The sequence below is a fragment of the Bos grunniens genome, chromosome 19 (assembly GCF_055505025.1).
Source record: "Bos grunniens cultivar Pamir isolate PY7600 chromosome 19, Bosgru_T2T1.0, whole genome shotgun sequence".
NCBI lineage: Eukaryota > Metazoa > Chordata > Mammalia > Artiodactyla > Bovidae > Bos > Bos grunniens.
The window spans coordinates 33,045,833-33,064,542 of record NC_141183.1 but is presented as its reverse complement, the minus strand read 5'-3'; the positions used below and the strand labels follow the sequence as shown (position 1 = coordinate 33,064,542).

Sequence of the window (18,710 nt, the reverse complement as noted above, 5' to 3'; positions counted from 1 at the left end):
TCTGCGCACATGAGGTCTGGGAAGTTGCCTGACTTCTGGAAGAAGAAACATATAATCTGTGCAGGGTCCAGCCTCCTCCCTTAATTGCCCTGCTGTTCTCATCTTGGAGTTTCAGTCCACAGGAAATGAATCTCCAATAGATTTACCCCCACTCCCCCAGGGCAGGGGGTGGGGGGCATCTGCCTTCTGCCTCAGGTCCTTTTCCCCAGACAGGAGCGTGGATTAGGAGTCTGGGGGATCCAGGTTCCAATCCCTTGTTCTGTCAGATTTCTGCAGTGTGATGTGAACTCCCCTCAGTCAGAATCAACACACCTTGCAGGCTTTTCATGAAATTCAAAATAATTTATCAAGATACTTGAAACAGAGTATGTTAGCATCCCCAAATCCAAACTCATACTCCTTGCCACACAGCAGGCTGATAAATCAAGAGAGAAGACACTGGGGCAAGGAATAGTGACTCTATTAGAAAGCTGGCAGTTTGAGATGATGGACTGGCAGAACCCTTTTCCAAGGGAGAATTTAGGCTTCTTTCTACTAAAAGGGGAGGGAGTGTGGCTGTTCATTGCAAATTCTTGGTGCCTGAATCCTTTATTCTTGCAGATGTCCAAGTGGGTCTGGTCACATTGTAAGCCTCCAACTGGACAATTATTATTCTCTGTTCTGCAATTTTTTATTATACCTTGAAAGGTCAGGCTTGGGAGGCAGAGCCTTGTGAACGGACTGTCATGTGTATTTCTGGCTGTGGGCAACTTCCTTTTATTAATACAAAGAGGCAGAGCCAACATGACTAAGACAGGCAAGAGAGTACAAAGATAGAGTAAAAGGAACTGAACCCACGTAGAGTCAGGTTTCTTCTCTGTTACGTTGGGCTTCCCAGGTGGTGCTAGTGGTAAAGAATCCGCCTGCCAGTGCGAGAGAGGCAAGAGATGTGCATTCAGTCCTTGGGTCAGGAAAATCCCCTGAAGAAGGAAATGGCAACCCACTCCAGGATTCTTGCCTAGGAAATCCTCTGTCCAAGGGATTTTCCTCCGTGGGAAAGACTGGTGTCTCAAAGAGTTAGATGTGACTGAAAACAAGTTGTTACATTAGTTGTAGGTTTTCCTTACAAATGACAAGAATTATTGTCACTCTACATCCCACTTAAAAGCTTTCTTACTTCTCTGACCCCTCCTTGTCACCTGCTCTAACCCAAACTCATCTCTTCCCAAGGATTCATCCCTTCTACCTCTGAGCCTGGAGGTGGGACAGGTAACCTTGCTCCTACTTGCTGCTTCTAGATTCAAGTCAAAAAATATCCAGCTTGAAGCTGATGCCATTAGACAAAGCTACCCTCTCCCCCCATTGCTGTGTCATAAACTAATGGCACTGCCTTCATTTCTCCATGATTGGGCTCCCACACACTGTGACTTTCCTCAGCTTTGCTCCTGTATTAACATGTGGCTATATCAATGGATAGCGGGCTTCCCTGGTGGCTCAGTGGTAAGGAATCTGCCTGCCAATGCAGAAGATGAGGGTTTGATCCCTGGTCCAGGAAGAACACCTGGAGAAGGAAATAGCAACCCACTCCAGTATTCTTGCCTGGAAAGTCCCATGGACAGAGGAGCCTGGTGGGCTACAGTCTATGGGTCAAAAGAAGAGTTGGACATGACTTAGCAACTGAGCTCAAGTGTGTGTGCACACACACACACACACACGTACACACACATATTACCCAAATACTGATATAACAAAATATAGTAATAAAGTCTAAACTGGCAATAAAATAAGTAGATAAAATAAATACATAAATAAAATGGCCTCTGAGATCATGCTTACCTGCATTTGTCCTGCTTTTTTTTTTTTTTTTTTTTGCCTCTTGGCCTTTGTGACAATTTCAGTTGCTTATATTCACCCTGTGATGAGGAAGGGATTCTTGCCCTAGGGTTCTGGACATGGCTGAACACACAACACTGGACAGATGACACTGCTCACAGGTTATTATCAGAGATACAGTCCAGAGGAGGAGGACCCTGTGCCAGGCAGGGCCACATAGGGATTGCATGTGGGAACAGAGTGAACGACCAGGAAGTGTGGGAGACAAGCTTTGTACTCTCCAGAGGGTATGGGGCCCACAGGTTCCTGGAGGAGGATGGGATTGGCTTGGGGGAATATTCTGTTGGCTGGCAAGGAACCGAAGCCCACTCCCCAGGGATGAGAAGCAGATGTGCCTGGTGCCCTTGATAAACAGGGATGTTGGATGAGGGACCTTCTCTGCGGGAGCAGAATGGGTAGGGAAACTTGTGACGACTGGTTATTGCAGCTGCCCCCCACCCCCAATTTTACCAGATGTCAAGGCAGTACATGATGTTTATTTCATAATGTTAGGTATTAGCTGTTAGGTCTTAGCAGACAGGGAGACCTGCAAAAGGTCGTGCATAGCTCTCTCGACCTTTCTCAGAATAGTCTTCCTTTTAAAAAAAAAAAAATTTTGTATTGGGGTATTATAGCTAATTAGGGCTTCCCTGATAGCTCAGTTGGTAAAGAAACCACCTGCAATGCAGGAGACCCCAGTTCCATTCCTGGATCAGGAAAATCCACTGGAGAAGGGAAAGGCTACCCACTCCAGTATTCTTGGACTTCCCTTGTGGCTCAGCTGGTAAAGAAACCTCCTGCAATGGAGGAGACCTGGATTGGGAAGAACTCCTAGAGAAGGGAAAGGCTACCCACTCCAGTATTCTGGCTTAAAGAGTTCCATGGACTGTATAGTCCATGGGGTTGAAAAAAGTCAGGCATGACTGAGCAACTTTCACTTCATAACTGATTAACTGCTGAAGCTTCAATACTCTGACCACCTGATGTGAAGAACCAACTCATTGGAAAAGACCCTGATCCTGGGAAATATTGAAGGAAAAAGGAGAAGGGGGTGGTAGAGGATGAGATGGTTGGATGGCATCACTGACTCAATGGGTGTGAATCTGACCAAACTCTGAGAGCTAGTGAAGGACTGGTTAACAATGCTGTGATAGTTTCAGGTGGACGGCAAAGGGACTCAGCCATACATATACATGTATCCATGCTCCCTCAAGCTCCCCTCCCATCCAGGCTGCCACGTAACATTGAGCAGAGTTCCCTGTGCTGCACAGTAGGTCCTTGTCGGTGGTTATTGTTTAGTTGCTAAGTTGTGTCCAGCTCTTTTGACCCCATGGACTGTAGCCTGCCAGTCTCCTCTATACATAGGATTTCCCAGGCAAGAATACTGTAGTGAGTTGCCATTTCCTTCTCCAGGGGATCTTCCTGATGCAGGGATCAAACCTGTGTCTCCTACTTGGCAGGCAGATTCTTTACCACTGAGCCACCTGGGAAGCCCCCTTGTTGATTATCCCTTCTAAATATAGGAGTGGGTACACATTGATCCCAAACTGCCTAACTTCCCCCGCCCCAGATAGTCCTTCTTTAGGGTTTCAGAAGTTGCCCACCTTTGTTTCCCGTGCACATCTGTTCCAGGTTGTCATCCCTGTCTTGGCCAATGAGAAGAACCACCTAGACTGGCCCCACGTGGTTTGTCAAGATGTCCAGCGGCATGCCTACAGCCTCCAGGGTGACCTTCTGGTTCTCCTTGAGCAAGCGAAGGGAAAAACCCTGCTGCCCCTTCCAGTCGGCTCAGAAAACATGGGCTCTGAGGGTTCTGAAATCGAGGCCACGTAAGTACCGCCAGGCTGGCCATATGGGTCTCGGAGATAGGGGAGATGCCGGTTTATCTGAATGTTTTCTCTACGACTTTTCTGTCCCTGACTCTGCACGTCTCCTTCTTCTCCACACAAGCCCACTGTTGGCCAGCATCCTCAGACTGTGTGTTCCGTGCTGATTACCACCCTCACCAGTACCCCCACCCAAGTCTCTCAAGGCTATCACGGCAACGTGGCCTTCTTTCTGCTCAGAACTATCTGAGAACTGAGAGCAGCCACACTGATTCCAGTGTTTCCCTTATCAGGACCGTGTCTCATCGTTGGCAGAGACCCAGGTCCAGTCTGGGAGACAGCACGCCTCTTCCCAGCATTTACTCAGCACATCATGTCACTGTCCAGACCCTCTACCAGCAGCAGCTGGAGAGTGTTTTCAGATCCTGGGGACATTTTTTTTTTTCCCCAAGTAGAAACAAATCAGCTTTGTCGAAGTTTGAGGTCCTTGCCTTCTGTGACCAGAGAGGCATTAAACCCCATGGCCCTTCTCCTTATAGGAGTGATACCCACTGTCAGCTTCCACTTACCATTCCAGCCCTGAGCTATCTTTGCTTCTGTTCTGTGGGGATTTCCTTTTTTTTTCTTTAGAGTCAGGCTATGTACCTAAAATAATATGTATATTTTTAATTGTCTTCTAGTAAGCATTCTGTATGTTTGTGGCAACAGTCCACTTTCCTTAACGCGTTCAGTCTGCCACATTGCTGGGACTTTGCAAACGTATTGTCTGTTCAGGGCCCATGATTTGATCTGCAGAATGAGTAATGCATGGGATAGAAATATACTTTACAGTGAGTTTTTTCATATTGGAAGTAATTTGCTATGTATATAATTTGAAGCAATCCCAGTTAACTGGAAAACTTATAGGGGCTTCATAAAAATATACAATTTTCGAAATAAACACCTTCAAACGACCCTTCTTCTGTTCCTTCTCTCTTTGAACATAACAACATTCAGTGTGAATGTATAATCATTGTGGTGTTTGTCTCCCTTTGTTCAAATTTGATAATTTCCCAAGAGGCTGGATCGTATTACTGGGAGGTGAGTATCTTCTACCTTTAATATCATCCATAATCACTTGTGCCATATCATTGCTCAGCAAATATGAACTTAATTAAATGAAGCGAAGGTGGATTTCTGGCATGAAAAATGCAAATGACAGATTCTCTGTCACCTGTGTCCTGTGTTCTCGGCATGCCTGTGTGTGTGCTAAGCCACTTCAGTCGTGTCCAACTTTTGCGACGCCATGGACTGTAGCCCTCCAGGCTCCTCTGTCCATGGGAGGCTCCAGGCAAGAATACTGGAGTAGGGTTGCTGTGCCCTCCTCCAGGGGATCTTCCCCACCCGGGGATTGAACCCCTGTCTCTTGCATCTCCTGCATTGGCGGTGGGTTCTTTACCACTAGTGCCATGAACCGCTGTCAGTTCAGACTGTATGAAAAGGCAAACCAGAATGTATTTTTGATTTTTAATCCTTTCCAAACATCCCTAGTTAGTTTATTTTAAAGATGTATGAGGGACAACACATGGGAATTCCATCTTCACTGGAAAAGTGAGGACAATAGTAATGTTCAGACATCTGACAACTTGCCTGATGGAGGAGGAAGTAACCTGTTTCTTCTTGCTGAGGCGGTCAGAACTGAGACCAGATGAGGGACTAGCAGGGAGATGAACCTGGTCCTGGGTAGAGACAAACTCTTTCCCAAGGACAGCTGATCTTCCCAAAGAATGCACTGCCTCATCAAGCAGGGAGCTGGCTGGCATTGGTGGGACTCAAGCGTTGGGGCTTCCCTGGTGGCTCAGATGGTAAAGAATCCACCTGCAGTATGAGAGACCTGCATTAGTCCCTGGGTCCCGAAGATCCTATAGAGAAGGGAATGGCTACTCAATCTAGTATTCTTGCCTGGATAATTCCACGGACAGAGGAGCCTGGCGAGCTACAGCCCATGGGGTCACAAAGAGTCGAACACAACTGAAGTGACATAGCCCATAGAGTTAAGCTCTTCCCTGCATCCCAGGAGACTTGTCTCTTTCGCAGCTTGGATTCTACGGACAAGTCCATCATCTACGCCATTGAGTCTGCAGTGATCCAGTGGAGCCACCAAATCCAGCTGGTGCTCAAGAGAGAGTCTTCGCAGCCGCTCCTCCAGGGGGAGAACCCTACCCCACAGGTGGAGCTGGAGTTCTGGAGGACCAGGTGGGCACAGAAACGCCTCAAGAAACGAGGCATGACCGTTGAACCTTGGCGAGAGTGTCACCTCCCAGTACACAGAAGAGCTGCCTTGACTCAGATGACACTAAGCTGTTGGCTCTAGGGCTGATGAGAGAAGCCTGGGGGTGGGACCGGACTCAGTAGCCACCTCCCCCAGCCCATTTCCACAAACGGCTCCAGCCCCGTTTGTGTCCCATGCCAAGATGCCCCATCCTCTTGCCTGGTTTCCTGACCACTCTGCTGACCTACTGTGGGGCCCTTCTCCAGCAGCCTTTCTCTGACAACACCTCTCTCACCCCACCCAAAACCTCACTGTGAGAGCTAATGACCTCCAGCTGCTGAGCTTCTGAGCTACCAGATGGTCAGCAGTGTTCCCTGCTGTTACCTCCTACAACTGCTCCTTTGAACCTGTGTCCAGACTGAGGCTCTTGCCCTTGCTATTCTGGGAACAGAGGCCCTGGCTCTTTGGACTAGAGCATGGCCTCTGCGGAAGCACCCCAAGGCAGACCTCCTCTCTCCGTCTATCTGAAAGCCAGTCATGGCAGCATGACTGTGTTCCCTGACGTTGTTCTGGACTGATGCTTCTCCTTGTGTTGCAGGTGTGAAGATCTGGAATACATTTATAATCAGCTGAGAATGATAAAGAGGAGGGGCATGGTGGGACTTCTGGATAAGCTTCAGAGCAGCTACTTTCCAGCTTTCCAAGCCATGTTCCGAGACATTGGAGCAGGTGAGGATCCACAAGTATTTTCATACACGGACTCAACTTTCTTATTTAGTGCCGGATTATCTTCCTCTCTGATTTCAGCAGCTTCTAGTCCTCACAGCCCTCCGACCTGAGATGGTTTAGCACATTGGCAAGAATACCAAACCTAGAAACAGGAAAGTAGCCACCCTGTTCTATATTTGCATTTCTAGAGCTCTGAGACCCTGGCAGAGTCACCTAACCTCTCTGAGCTTTTGCGTGTAATGCATACGCTTGCCGCCTGCTTCCCTGGGCTGCTGGGAGAGGATGTAAGTGTGAGTTCTTTGCTGACTGTAAATCATAATCCCTCACCTCTGGAGTTCATGTCCTTCCACCCCCAGCTCCTTGGAAAGTCTCTGTTCCATTTCTACCTCCATTCTGCTTTTTCTTTTCCTACTTGTGTCAGATGGGACTGCAGTTTCCTGGTCATCTGAGCACCAGAAAAGATTGGCCCTTGTCAAAACTGCAAATCCAGCAGAGTCTATACTTAGAAGTAGGTAAATCCTTTCAGGGCTCCCTCTCCCCTCATCAGTGCACTTCACTTCTTTCTCCTCTCAAACCTCCTCCGGGCTCTTGGGTATTGTAGGTTGAAATGTGCTTCTAAAGGTGTTTGCAATTTCATGCTATTTAAGATTAATCTCCGGAGAAGGCTCTGGCACCCCACTCTAGTACTCTTGCCTGGAAAATCCCGTGGATGGGGGAGCCTGGTAGGCTGCAGTTCATGGGGTCGTTAAGAGTCGGACATGACTGAACGACTTCACTTTCACTTTTCACTTTCATGCTTTGGAGAAGGAAATGGCAACCCACTCCAGTGTTCTTGCCTGGAGAATCCCAGGGACGGGGGAGTCTGGTGGGCTGCCGTCTCTGGGGTTGCACAGAGTCGGACACGACTGAAGCAACTTAGCAGCAGCAGCAGCAGCAAGGTTAATCTCAGCAGTGATTCTCAAGTGCTTTTTCTCTATCAGAACTCTTTCTTTAAATGCAACCTCTTGTGTCAATCCAGAATGTAAAACTTGCCAAGGTGTATTTGCTGTGCTAAAGAGGGAGTGTCCTGTGTCCAGAGCCCACTGGTGGAACCCTGTCACACCTTCTCTTCCTTATGGTGTGGGGTTTGGAAACCATGCAGATGAAGGAATAAAAGCACCGGTGGTGGAGTTTCTGACTTGTGCTTTATAACAGAGAATAGCTGGCTTAAGGAGCTGGTCTCTGGGGTCCTTCCGGACCCTAATTTCTCATCCCAGAGGCCCTCTGCCAGCACCTAGAGCTGGCTTAGAATGGGGTTCCTACTGGGGCCCCAGTCTGTTGCTTCTCTGAGAGGTTTTGTGTCTCAGAGCAATCAAATGTTGTTCCCAATTTATACTCCATTTCAAATGAGGTAGTGTCCCCAGAAGTGATCTGTGTACCACTGTTAGTATGAGAGAGAGCTGGGGTAGATGTCTGGGCAGGTGTATTTTATTTTTTATGTTTTAAATTTAATTTAGTTAATTTATTTTTTAAATTGGAAGATAATTTCTTTACAGCGTTGTGTTAGTTTCTGCTGTTCAACATGCATCAGCTGTATGTATACATATATCTCCTCCCTCTTGAGCCTCCCTCCTAACCTCCTCCCCATCACACCCCTCTAGGTCATCACAGAGCACCCAGCTGAGCTCCCTGTGCCGGACAGCAGCTTCCCACTAGCTGTCTGTTTTACACATGGCAGTGGATATATGCCAATGCTACTCTCAATTCATCCCACCTTCTCCCTCCCCCACTGTGTCCACAAATCCATTCTCTGTATCTGCATCTGTATTTCCTGCCCTACAAACAGGTTCATCAATGCCATTTTTCTAGATTCCATTATATATACATTAATATACGATATCTGTTTTTCTTTTTCTGACTTTCATTCTGTATGACAAGCTCTAGGTTCATCCATATTTTAAAATATGCAAAAGGGTAACTCCTTTTTTTGGCATGTGATGAGAGTTTTCCATTTATGGTTTTATAGAGATTTAATGGTTTCGTTTTATATGATTTTATTTAGGTTAAAATTAGAGTCAAATTAGGGAAAGGTATGAGGTAATACTACAGGTTGTAGGCAGTCATGACAACTGTCATAAAGGGGGTATGCCAAGGATGGAAATTTGAGGCTCTGGAATAAAACATGTAATAAAAGCGTATTTATGAATTTATTATTTAGAGCCCCAAGTACATTTTTCACAGTAAAAGATTAATAGAGTACAATCATTCACATTGATTAATAGTAATAAAAGATTTGGTTCCCCAGACCGCCTTCTAAAAGTTTTTTGCAAAAGAATAGATTATGGCAATGGAAAGAAATTAGAAAAAAAAGACAATATCATCATAACTGTTTCAGAGAAATACCACTGTAAAAACAGAAATCCTTGAAATATATAACTCAGTCCACATAATGGAAGAGGAGGCATTTTGATCATAGTTGCCGGGTACAGACTTGGTCAGAAATTTTACTGGGATCTTCAGAGAATAAAAATATTTTAGCTGGCACCTGATTTTCCTCATTTCTAATTTAATTTCAGAGTTGTTGTCCTTATTCTGCAGATAGTATGTGCTTTGCACATACTGTATGTCCTGATCAGGGTAGTTCTTTGGCTCACAGATGGACAGAAGAGAAGGGGAGGAAAAGATACAGTCCTGGATTGGTGGGCACATGGGGAGTAAAGAAGGAGGTTAAAAGAACGTAGAAAAATGTGTGTGAACGAGATTTTCTGAAGTGCAATTGATTGGGCAGCAAAGAACCTTGGGAACAGTAAGGGTACCTTGGAAAGAAAAGACCAGGGGAGTAAAGACCAAGTAGGGAGTTCCTGCCTCTGGCCGCTAGGAGGCAAGGTTGGCACAGTGCGGCCCAGTTGCCAGTCCAGCATATTTGTGGGTAGAAGCGTGTGGAGAAAAGGGCTTCCCAGGTGGTACTAGTGGTAAAGAACCTGTTTACCAATGCAGGAGACATAAGAGACATGGGTTCTATCCCTGGGTCAGGAAGATCCCTTAGAGGAGGTCATGGCAACCTATTCCAGTATTGCCTGGAGAATCCCATGGGCAGAAGAGCCTGGTGTGCTATGGTCCATGGGCTTGCAAAGAGTTGGACACGACTGAAGCTACTTAGCATGTGTATGTGGGGAGAGAAGTAAAGTCCAGAGGTTTTCTGGAGCTGCCATGGAACTGGCTCTCAGGTTCCCATGAGAGCCCATCGCATGCAACCCTTGTCAACACGGACTCCCCAGCACTCAGTGACATCAAGTTAGTAGCTTGAGATCAGACACGGTGGGAAGATTAGGAGTATTTACATCCCAGAAATTGGCAAATGCTAAAGGCTTTTGGGATCAAGGCTTTTGTCCCAGAAGAGCTGTGGTTAAAGATTTACCAGCAAACCACATATATTTCTGTGCAACTGGGGTTTATATTTGAACCTGTTTGGTTTGGTTTTTTTGGCCACATTGCCCGGCCTATGGGATTTTAGTTCCCCAACCAGGGATCAAACCCAGGCACTGCGCAGTGGAAACACAGAGTCCTAACCACTAGGCAACCAGGATATTCCCTATATTTGCATTTTTTAAAAGCTGTTAGCCTAACTCTGTATCTTTCTTCATCTGCCTTGTGAGCCAAGATGACTGCACCCTGGAGTAGATGAGCCAGCCCTCAAGTGTTGAGCTCTTGAAAATCAGGGGAGTGCGTATTTGTATGATTAAAGGAGATTTTTCTTATTAAAAAGTACAACATGAAAAGGAGGCTCCCGTGGTGTGATGCTCTGTTTCTCTTTCCTCAAGGCACAGATGAAAGCCTGAGCATGTGCTCATTGGAATGACTGTTGGATTCTGACACCCCCAACCCTACAGTGGTTCTGATACTTCCATCAAACCCTCCCATTTAAGAATTGCTGTTCTAGTTGATTTACCATGACATCTGTCTTTTAAAAATTGGGTTCACATAGTCCTTCCCACAACTCCATTTGGGGTATAAAGCTTGATATACATCCCAAACCTTGATGTACACACCCCAAACTCCCATGTGTAGTGAGCCCCACAACCATCAAGCCAGGGGTTCAATGTAATAAACTCGGGTATAATCCTGCTTTTGCTCAGCTGGGCAGGGCTGACCAATTAACTGGTAGACTCAAGGCAGGTTATTTAGGTCTTAGTGTTATTGTTTTTTTTTTTTTTAATTTTCAGCAATTTTTATCGGATGGTACAGTGGTTTTATTTACTTATCTATTTATTGGGCTTCTCTGCTAGCTCAAGTGGTAAGGAATCCACCTGCCAATGCAGGAGATGCAGGTTCTATCCCTGGGTCAGGAAGATAGATCCCCTGGAGGAGGAAATGGCAACCCACTCCAGTATTCTTGCTTGGAGAATCTCATGGACAGAGGAACCTGAAGGGCTATAGTTCTTGTGGGGTCCTGCAGAGTCGGACACAACTGAGCATGCAACAAATTACAAAAAATTAGAAAAAGAAATTTATTTGTTATTTTTTGGCTGTACCACACAGCATGCAGGATCATACTTCCCTGACCAGGGATTGAACCCATGCCTCTTTCATCAAAAGTGTGGAGTCTTAATCACAGGACAACCGGAGAAGTTCCTAGGTCCTAATTCCTTTGCTTACAAAGTGGAAATAATGAAGCTACCTCATATGAATTTCTATGAGTTTTTCTATGAGTGGGATGGTGTTTGGTATATTGAAACTGTTTACTAAACAGTGTATATATTTTGAGTTTCTTTTAGGATGAATACAGAGCTTCATCCACATAAAATAACCCAAGACCATGTGCTGTCACACGACAGTGCCAGGTTACCTACCCAGGAAAGAACCAGCCTTCCTAAACACCCGTTTCTGGGTCTTTGCATCCCCTCTAAGTGGCTCTGCAGAATTAGCACCCAGAGCTACGGTTTTCCTCCTTTCCCCTCTCGGCCACCACAGGACGGCAGATGGAAAGTGCTGTTTTTCCTCAGCTTCATTCAGTGGAAATGGCAGGAGGTTTTCCTGGCTTTGAAGACCGGCAGAGCCTTGCCATAATCAGCCTGAGCTATTTCTCTATTCCCTGTGACTTGTCCTCCGTAAGAGCTCAATGAGATTCTTTATTGGCAAATATTTATTAGAGATGTGATCGTGCACGCAACACCTCCTTTGGTATAAGCACTGAGCTAGCCGTCTTTGCTGCCTTCACAAGAACCCTTTACATGAGTGACTGTTCAGCCTGTTGTTGAGATTCAGACAGGATAGTCATGCCTGAGGTCACACATTTGATGTATCAGCATTTGAAGGCAGATCTTTCTGACTCTTAAAACCCCTCCTCTGTCATCCATCCCATATTACCTCAGAGGTAATACCAGCAAACAGTCACCAAGCATTTTCTACACACACAGCACCAGAGGGCCTGGGCTTGGGAGGGCCAGGAGGCCGTCCAGATACAAGAATTCTGTAAGAGAGGCTCCTCAGACCCCTCTCCCAGCTGCCCAGGGCTCTTCTGATTTCAGTGTTTCCTTGCAAGAGCTGGCCAGCCCTCTCTGCTCCCTCAGCCCAGGAAGAGATCACAACCCTTGTTTTCTTATCCTTCATGCCCAGGCCCCAGGGCTCTGCTGGGCGGGTGTGAGCCTCAAGCTGGTACTGTGATGGGTTGTCTCCCGTTCCTTCCAGCTCTGACGGAGGCGCGGGACATCTACACCCACCTGGCGCCACTGCGTCGTCACCTGGAGGACCTCGAGAGCCTGGAGTTTCCTGACGTGAAGCCCCGGCTGCGGCCCCTGCTGCACGTGGTCTGCCTGATCTGGGCCACGTGTGAGTCTTACCGCTGCCCAGGGCGGCTCACAGTGCTGCTGCAAGAGATCTGCAACCTTCTGGTCCAGCAGGTGGGCACCCAGCAGTTCCCAGCCTCACCCCGGGGGCTGGATGGTCCAAGTCACAAGAAGAGTAGAGTGTGCATCTTTTTTTTTTCAGAGCAATAATGAGGGCCCAAAGGGTTCTCCTCTGGTGGCTCAGATGGTAAAGAATCTACCTGCAATGCAGGAGACCCAGGTTCAATCCTTGGATCTGGAAGATCCCCTGGAGAAGGGCATAGCTACCCACTCCAGTATTCTTGCCTGGAGAATTCCATGGACAGAGGAGCCTGGCAGGCTACAGTCCATGGGGTCGCAAAGCATCAGACACGACTGAAGAGACTTAGCAGAGGATTCTCAGACTTGAATTGCTTTATCATCATAGCCAGTAACTCCCAAAACTGTTCTCAGTCCTGCTGGGGTACTTTGGAGGACCTGGGTTTGGGCACAGGGTAGAGATGGTGAATTTCAACCTCCTTAAGGATCTTTATGTATGTATATATGATTTTGTTTATATATTTATCTGGCAGCACTGGGTCTTGGCTGCTGCATTCAGGCTTTTTTCTCTACTTGCAGCAAGGAGGGGCTACTCTCTAGTTGCAGTGCACGGGCTTCTCACTGTGGTGACTTCTCTTGCTGTGGAGCACAGGCTCTAGGGCACGCCGCTTCAATAGTTGCGGCTCCTGGGCTCTAGAGCACAGGCTCAATAGTTGGGATGCACTGACTTAGTTGCTTCTCACCATGTGGCATCTTCCCAGATCAGGGATGGAACCCGTGTTTCCTGCATTGGCAGGTAGATTCTTACCATCTGAGCCACTAGGGGAGCCCAGAAAGCCAGTGAGTCACAACAAAAACCTGGAAAGGATACCTGTCCAGCCCCAGCTGTCCCAAGAGAAGTCTCACTGTGTTTCCTTGTCTCTGACTGGTCACTCGCCATCCCTGAGCCAGTCACTGACCGTGGCTAGAACCCAGGTCCCAGTCCCTCTGTGGGACTACAGAATGGGGTCTGACGTTTCCTGTATTAGGCTTCTGGTAAGTTTTGCATGGGCAGTGGCTCAGTGAAGAGCTGTAGGCTGGGCAGAGTTGAGGACCATCCTGCACCTGCAGCCAGGCTTAGTACCACTCACCTGTCTGCCCTCCAGGCCTCTGTTTATCTCTGCCCAGAAGACCTCCTGAGAGGTGAGGTGGAAGAAAGTCAGAGGAAACTGCATGTGGTCGTGGACACCCTGAGCTTCTTCAAGCAGCTGTTTCAGGACAGAAGGGAGAATCTCCATTCTTACTTCAGAGAGAACCAGGAGGTCCGCGAGTGGGATTTCCAGTCCTCTTTGGTCTTTGTGCGACTGGATGGCTTCCTAGGGCGACTGGGCGTGGTGCAGGTGAGTGTTCTCCTCCCGTCAGGCCCCGCTTCCTTGTAGGAGGGAGCAACCGAGGGATCCAAAAAGTAGCAGCAGTAGCAAAGAATGAAATATCATCATGTGCAGCATCATGAAGGGATCTAGAGAGTGTCATATCGAGTGAAGTAAGTCAGGCAGAGAAGGAGAAGTACCATATGATATCACTTATATGTGGAATCTAAATAAATAATACCAGTGAACTTATTTACTACACAAAAACAGACTCACAGACATAAAAAACAAACATGATTGCCAAAGGGGAAAGAGAGGTGGGGCGGGATAAGTTAGGAGTTTGGGGAGTAACAGTACACACCATTATATGTAAAATAGATAATCAGCAAGGTCCTACTGTATAGCACAAGGAACTATACTCAATATTCTGTAATAACCTATATGGGACAAGAATCTGAAAAGTACATGTGTGTGTATAGAAGCCACCAGGACTTACCTGGTGGCTCAGTTGGTAAAGAATCTGCCTGCAATGCAGGAGACCTAGGTTTGATCCCTGGGTCAGAAAATTCCCCTGGAGAAGAGAATGGCTACCACTCCAGTATTCTTGCCTGGAGAATCCCATGGACAGAGGAAGCTGGTGGGCTACAATCCATGGGTTGCAAAGAATCAGATATGACTGAGCAGCTAAACTACCACTACCATATATGTGTGTATGTATATATATGTGTATGTAGATACGTGTATATATATGTGTGAGTGTGTATATATATATATGCATATATATCTGAATCACTTAGCTGTACACCTGAAACTAACACAACATTGTAAAATAATTTTTAAAATAAAGTGTAGTATTTAAGATTTCAAAAAAAGAAAAAAATGAGGAAGAAACAAATATTTATCAAATTAATTAATTTTTAAGCATAGCTGCCTTTCAAGGTATGTGGAAATCCTATTTTATTCTCTAATGGAAATTAAGTTTTCTCTTATATGTAATTTTCATTACATTTTATGTATGGAGAATGCAGTAAGAGAATTATAGTGTATCTGCAATTCCCAGGCTATGTCATTAGGTCAGCATTTGGCCTTTTCTTTATTTCACGTCTGTCTGCCTAAAGGTAGGATGACCAAATAAAAAGTGAACAAGTGAAAAACAGCAAAGCGCAGAGTAAGAAGAGGTCCGAGACAACAGGGTGATCAGCCTCGCGTTGGCTGGAAGAACCCGTGATTCAGTAACTTTCTTAGAATAGTCATCATGTGATGGTAGTTCTACTAGAAGTTTAGGAAATTCTGATCATAGTCTCAGGAAGGAGTCTCAAGGAATCAATTGACAAATTCAGTTGGTTTTCAAATTACGCATAATCTTCTTGCTAGAGGTCTCATAGGAAATGGCCAGTGAGCTGACCTGGATGCAGCTGGCCATGCCCACAAAGCCACTACCTTGAACTTCTCCACTTTCCCACCATCAAGGTGGCTCCAAAAACTACATGACTAGCATGAGAGCTAAGTTGCTTTAGTTGTGTCTGACTCTGTAACCCTGTGCATGGATGGTAGCCTGCCAGGCTCCTCTGTCCGTGGGATTCTCCAGACAAGAATACTGGAGTGGGTTGCCATTTCCTCCTCTAGGGGATCTTCCCAACCCAGGGATCAAACCCGAGTCTCCTGTGTCTCCTGCGTTGGTATGTGGGTTGTTTACCGCTCGCACCACCGGGGGAGCCCAAGACGAGAACGAATCCCTGTACAAATGAAATACGACTTTTCCTCTTCTCCCCCGGTTGTTTAAAAGTCAATGCAAACATTAGTGTAAGGACCAAGGTAAGAAAACAAGGGCCTTTCTCTTTTGACTGTTTTCCATTTCAGGATTTAGTGTGATTACCACGTGTTTGCATGCTTTGCAGCTCTGTATTCACTGATGAAACTTTGCAGGGAGAGTAGTGGGTATGACAAAACAAAATACATACTTATCCTAAAATTAATTTGGGAGATGCAGGGTCAAATTCAAGATTAGGACAATAGCCAAGGAGACTGAGAAGGAATCAGAAGCCAGGAGACTGAGAAGGAATCAGAAGCATGTTTCTATCCACGATCAGCAGAGATTTTGGGTGAAGAGAAGGGCTGTGTTGAGAGGAGGTAGTGATAATTGCATGGCAGAGACCATGCGATTATGAGGATTAGAGAAGATGAGACGGAATCTCTTCACTTCAGGCCCCAAAGCATAGTTCCAGCACTGCCATGCTTTAGGCACCATGCACCAGGCTCTGAGCTGGGGCCCCGGGGGCAGGACGGTGCCTAGGGTACAGTTTTGCCTGTAAGAAGCCCACGGACCAGAAGACATGAAGAAGGCAGAGATTGATGGAGGAGATCCAGGGATGGGAAGACAATAAAATCTTGAAGCTTCACTGAGGTGTATTAAGTGCCATGATAAAAGCAAAGTGTGTGTGTGTGTTAGTCACTTAGTCATGTCTAGCTCTTTTTGACCCCATGGACTGCAGCCCACCAGGCTCCTCTGTCCATGGGATTCTCCAGGCAAGAATACTGGAGTGGGTTGCCATGCCCTTCTCCAGGGGATCTTCCTGACCCAGGAATCGAACCCAGGTCTTCTGCATGGCAAGCAGATTCTTTACCATCTGAGCCACAGGGAAGCCCAATAAAAGCAAAATTGGTGTGATATTGGGAGCAAGAAAGAGGGGTTCCTAACCCAGAGGGCCTCTGAGAAAGTGGGGAGTACAAGAGGAAATAAATTTAGAAACTGGAGTAGGAATGCTCTGGGGAAACGAAGACTGGTGAAGGTGGGAACAGAGACAGAGAAAATGTATGAGCCAGAAGGCCAGACCCTAGATCTTATGAAAGATGCACCTTAAATCCTTCTCTGGGATCACAGAGAATATAAATAATTGATGCCTAGCTTTTTCCTAAATGCTTTGTTTTGGGTACCATTTCCACTACAGCCCTTGAGGAGCAGCCTCTCTTCCCCTTCTTCTCCATTCCATCCCTCTCCTCTCCAGCACCAACCTGTTCACTCTCTTTTAACTGGAGATGACAGAGACTCTCTCGCTCCTGCCTGCCCCTGGCCACTGTGGGGACCAGGGCAGACAACCGCCTTCACAGTCTCCCTAGCCCCGAGGATGGTCCTCGGAGTGGAAGCCAGGGAGCAACGCTCAGCTCTGCAAGGCTGTTGGGCTGTGGCCTGGGGCCCTGCACACACGTTAATGATGTGACTTTGCATATAGACAGCTATCCTGAAGTTGGGCACCTAATCTGCTGGGTTTATTCAGTAACCACAAGTGGCCCTGGCCACTAGCCTCCCCAGAGTCATTACCCTTGCAAGAATCCACTCTCTGGTTGCTTTTTCCTTCTAAATCAATGCACAGATGCATAAAAAGCAAAAAGCAGTTGCCCCAGTTTAATTAGAAGGTGAGTTGAATGTCACCTGGTCCTGCTCCTGTTCCTCTCGTAAGTTTTCTGTCCCTGGCTCTGGTTCACTTGTCTGCTCTTAGGCCAAATGCCTCCACTTCTTTTGTCCACTCATTTTCCCTCTTCCTCCCTCTTCCCTCTTCCTTTTCTGCTGGTCTCGCTCCCCTTCTCTGTTTTCTTCTTTCTCTTGTTTAGTTTCTCTTAGCTCTGTTCACCCTGTGTTTCCCTGACTCTGCCTTTTCCTGTGGCTGTTCCTTTCCTTCGTCCGGGCATTTCTCCTTCTTTCATCTTTCATCTCCTAAACATTTGCTCAGATATGCCCCCTGGCCCCTGTCTTCCCTGTCTCTTCCCCACTCAGCTCAGTGCAGCAAGACACAGGCTATCGATCGGCTCTGGGCATATTTCACATCGCCCTTTAGTTAACATTCTGTGTATCCCTGTGATCGATGCCTGTTTGAGATGGGGTTAATCTGTTTCTCTCCAGCAAGAATTAGCATGAACCCAGCCTTATTCATCTTGCCGTTCTGTATACTTTGTGGCCCCTAAAACATGGGCAGCTGCAATTAATAAATACATGAAGCCAAGTTAATAAAATGATTTCAGTGCGTTTCCCTCTCTGCCTGCTCACAAGAGTGAGGTTGTTTAGGGCTGGTTTTTAATCTCCATTGTTCTGTTTTCCCTTCTGATTTGCCTGGCCTTTTTTTTTCTCTTCGCTCTTTGAAACAGGAAAGTTTTATTGTGCATATGGATGTTTCTCCTCTTTTGCTATTCAGTCGCTCAGTCATGTCCGACTCTGCGACATGGACTGCATGCGGCACGCCAGGCTTCCCTGTCCTTCACCATGCCCGGAGCTTACTCAAACTCATGTCCATTGAGTCGGTGATGCCATCCAACCATCTCATCCTCTGTCGTCCCCTTCCCCTGCCTTCAATCTCTCCCAGCATCAGGGTCTTTTCCAATGAGTCAACTCTTTGCATCCGGTGGCCAAAGTATTGGAGCTTCAGCTTCAGCATCAGTGCTCTGGGCACCTGCTAAATGAAGGTGAGGGCAGGACTGCTTGGCCAGAGGTCCTGACTTGCTGAGCCATCCTGCAGGTCTGTCTGCAGAGGCATGTGGAGTAATTGCATTCTCTGCAAACCTTGTCCTCCTCCTCCCCTTCCTCCTCCTCACCATCCCCATGATGCAGCTAATCTCTTAGAGAGCCAACCCCTGGGAGGGAAAGGAAGAATAGACCAAGAAAGAATTAACATCTTTCAAGAGCCAATCTCGTGTCAGAGCTGCAGCCTTACAACCTTGGAAAGAGCTGGGTATCAGTACCTCTAACAAATGAGCACCGTTACGTGTGACACAAAAATGAACTTGCCCAGAGTCATAGGCTCAGCAAGGCTTAGCTGGGATTCATACCCCAGGGTACAGGGTTCCAAGCACTGCCTTTCCACCAAACGCA

At 46.8% G+C, this 18,710-nt stretch overlaps 1 protein-coding gene across 5 annotated transcripts in view; it reads left to right on the top strand.

Moving 5' to 3' along the window:
• The window catches only part of DNAH9 (dynein axonemal heavy chain 9), a 285,306-nt gene that overhangs the window by 5,639 nt on the left and 260,957 nt on the right, over positions 1–18,710 (top strand). For all 5 annotated transcript variants that reach the window (XM_086358784.1, XM_086358783.1, XM_086358785.1 and 2 more), the window contains exons 2-6: positions 3,484–3,680; positions 5,754–5,912; positions 6,527–6,657; positions 12,325–12,536; positions 13,646–13,879. In XM_086358784.1, the coding sequence (XP_086214910.1) occupies positions 3,484–3,680; positions 5,754–5,912; positions 6,527–6,657; positions 12,325–12,536; positions 13,646–13,879 (933 nt within the window). The remainder of the gene's footprint in view (positions 1–3,483; positions 3,681–5,753; positions 5,913–6,526; positions 6,658–12,324; positions 12,537–13,645; positions 13,880–18,710) is intronic.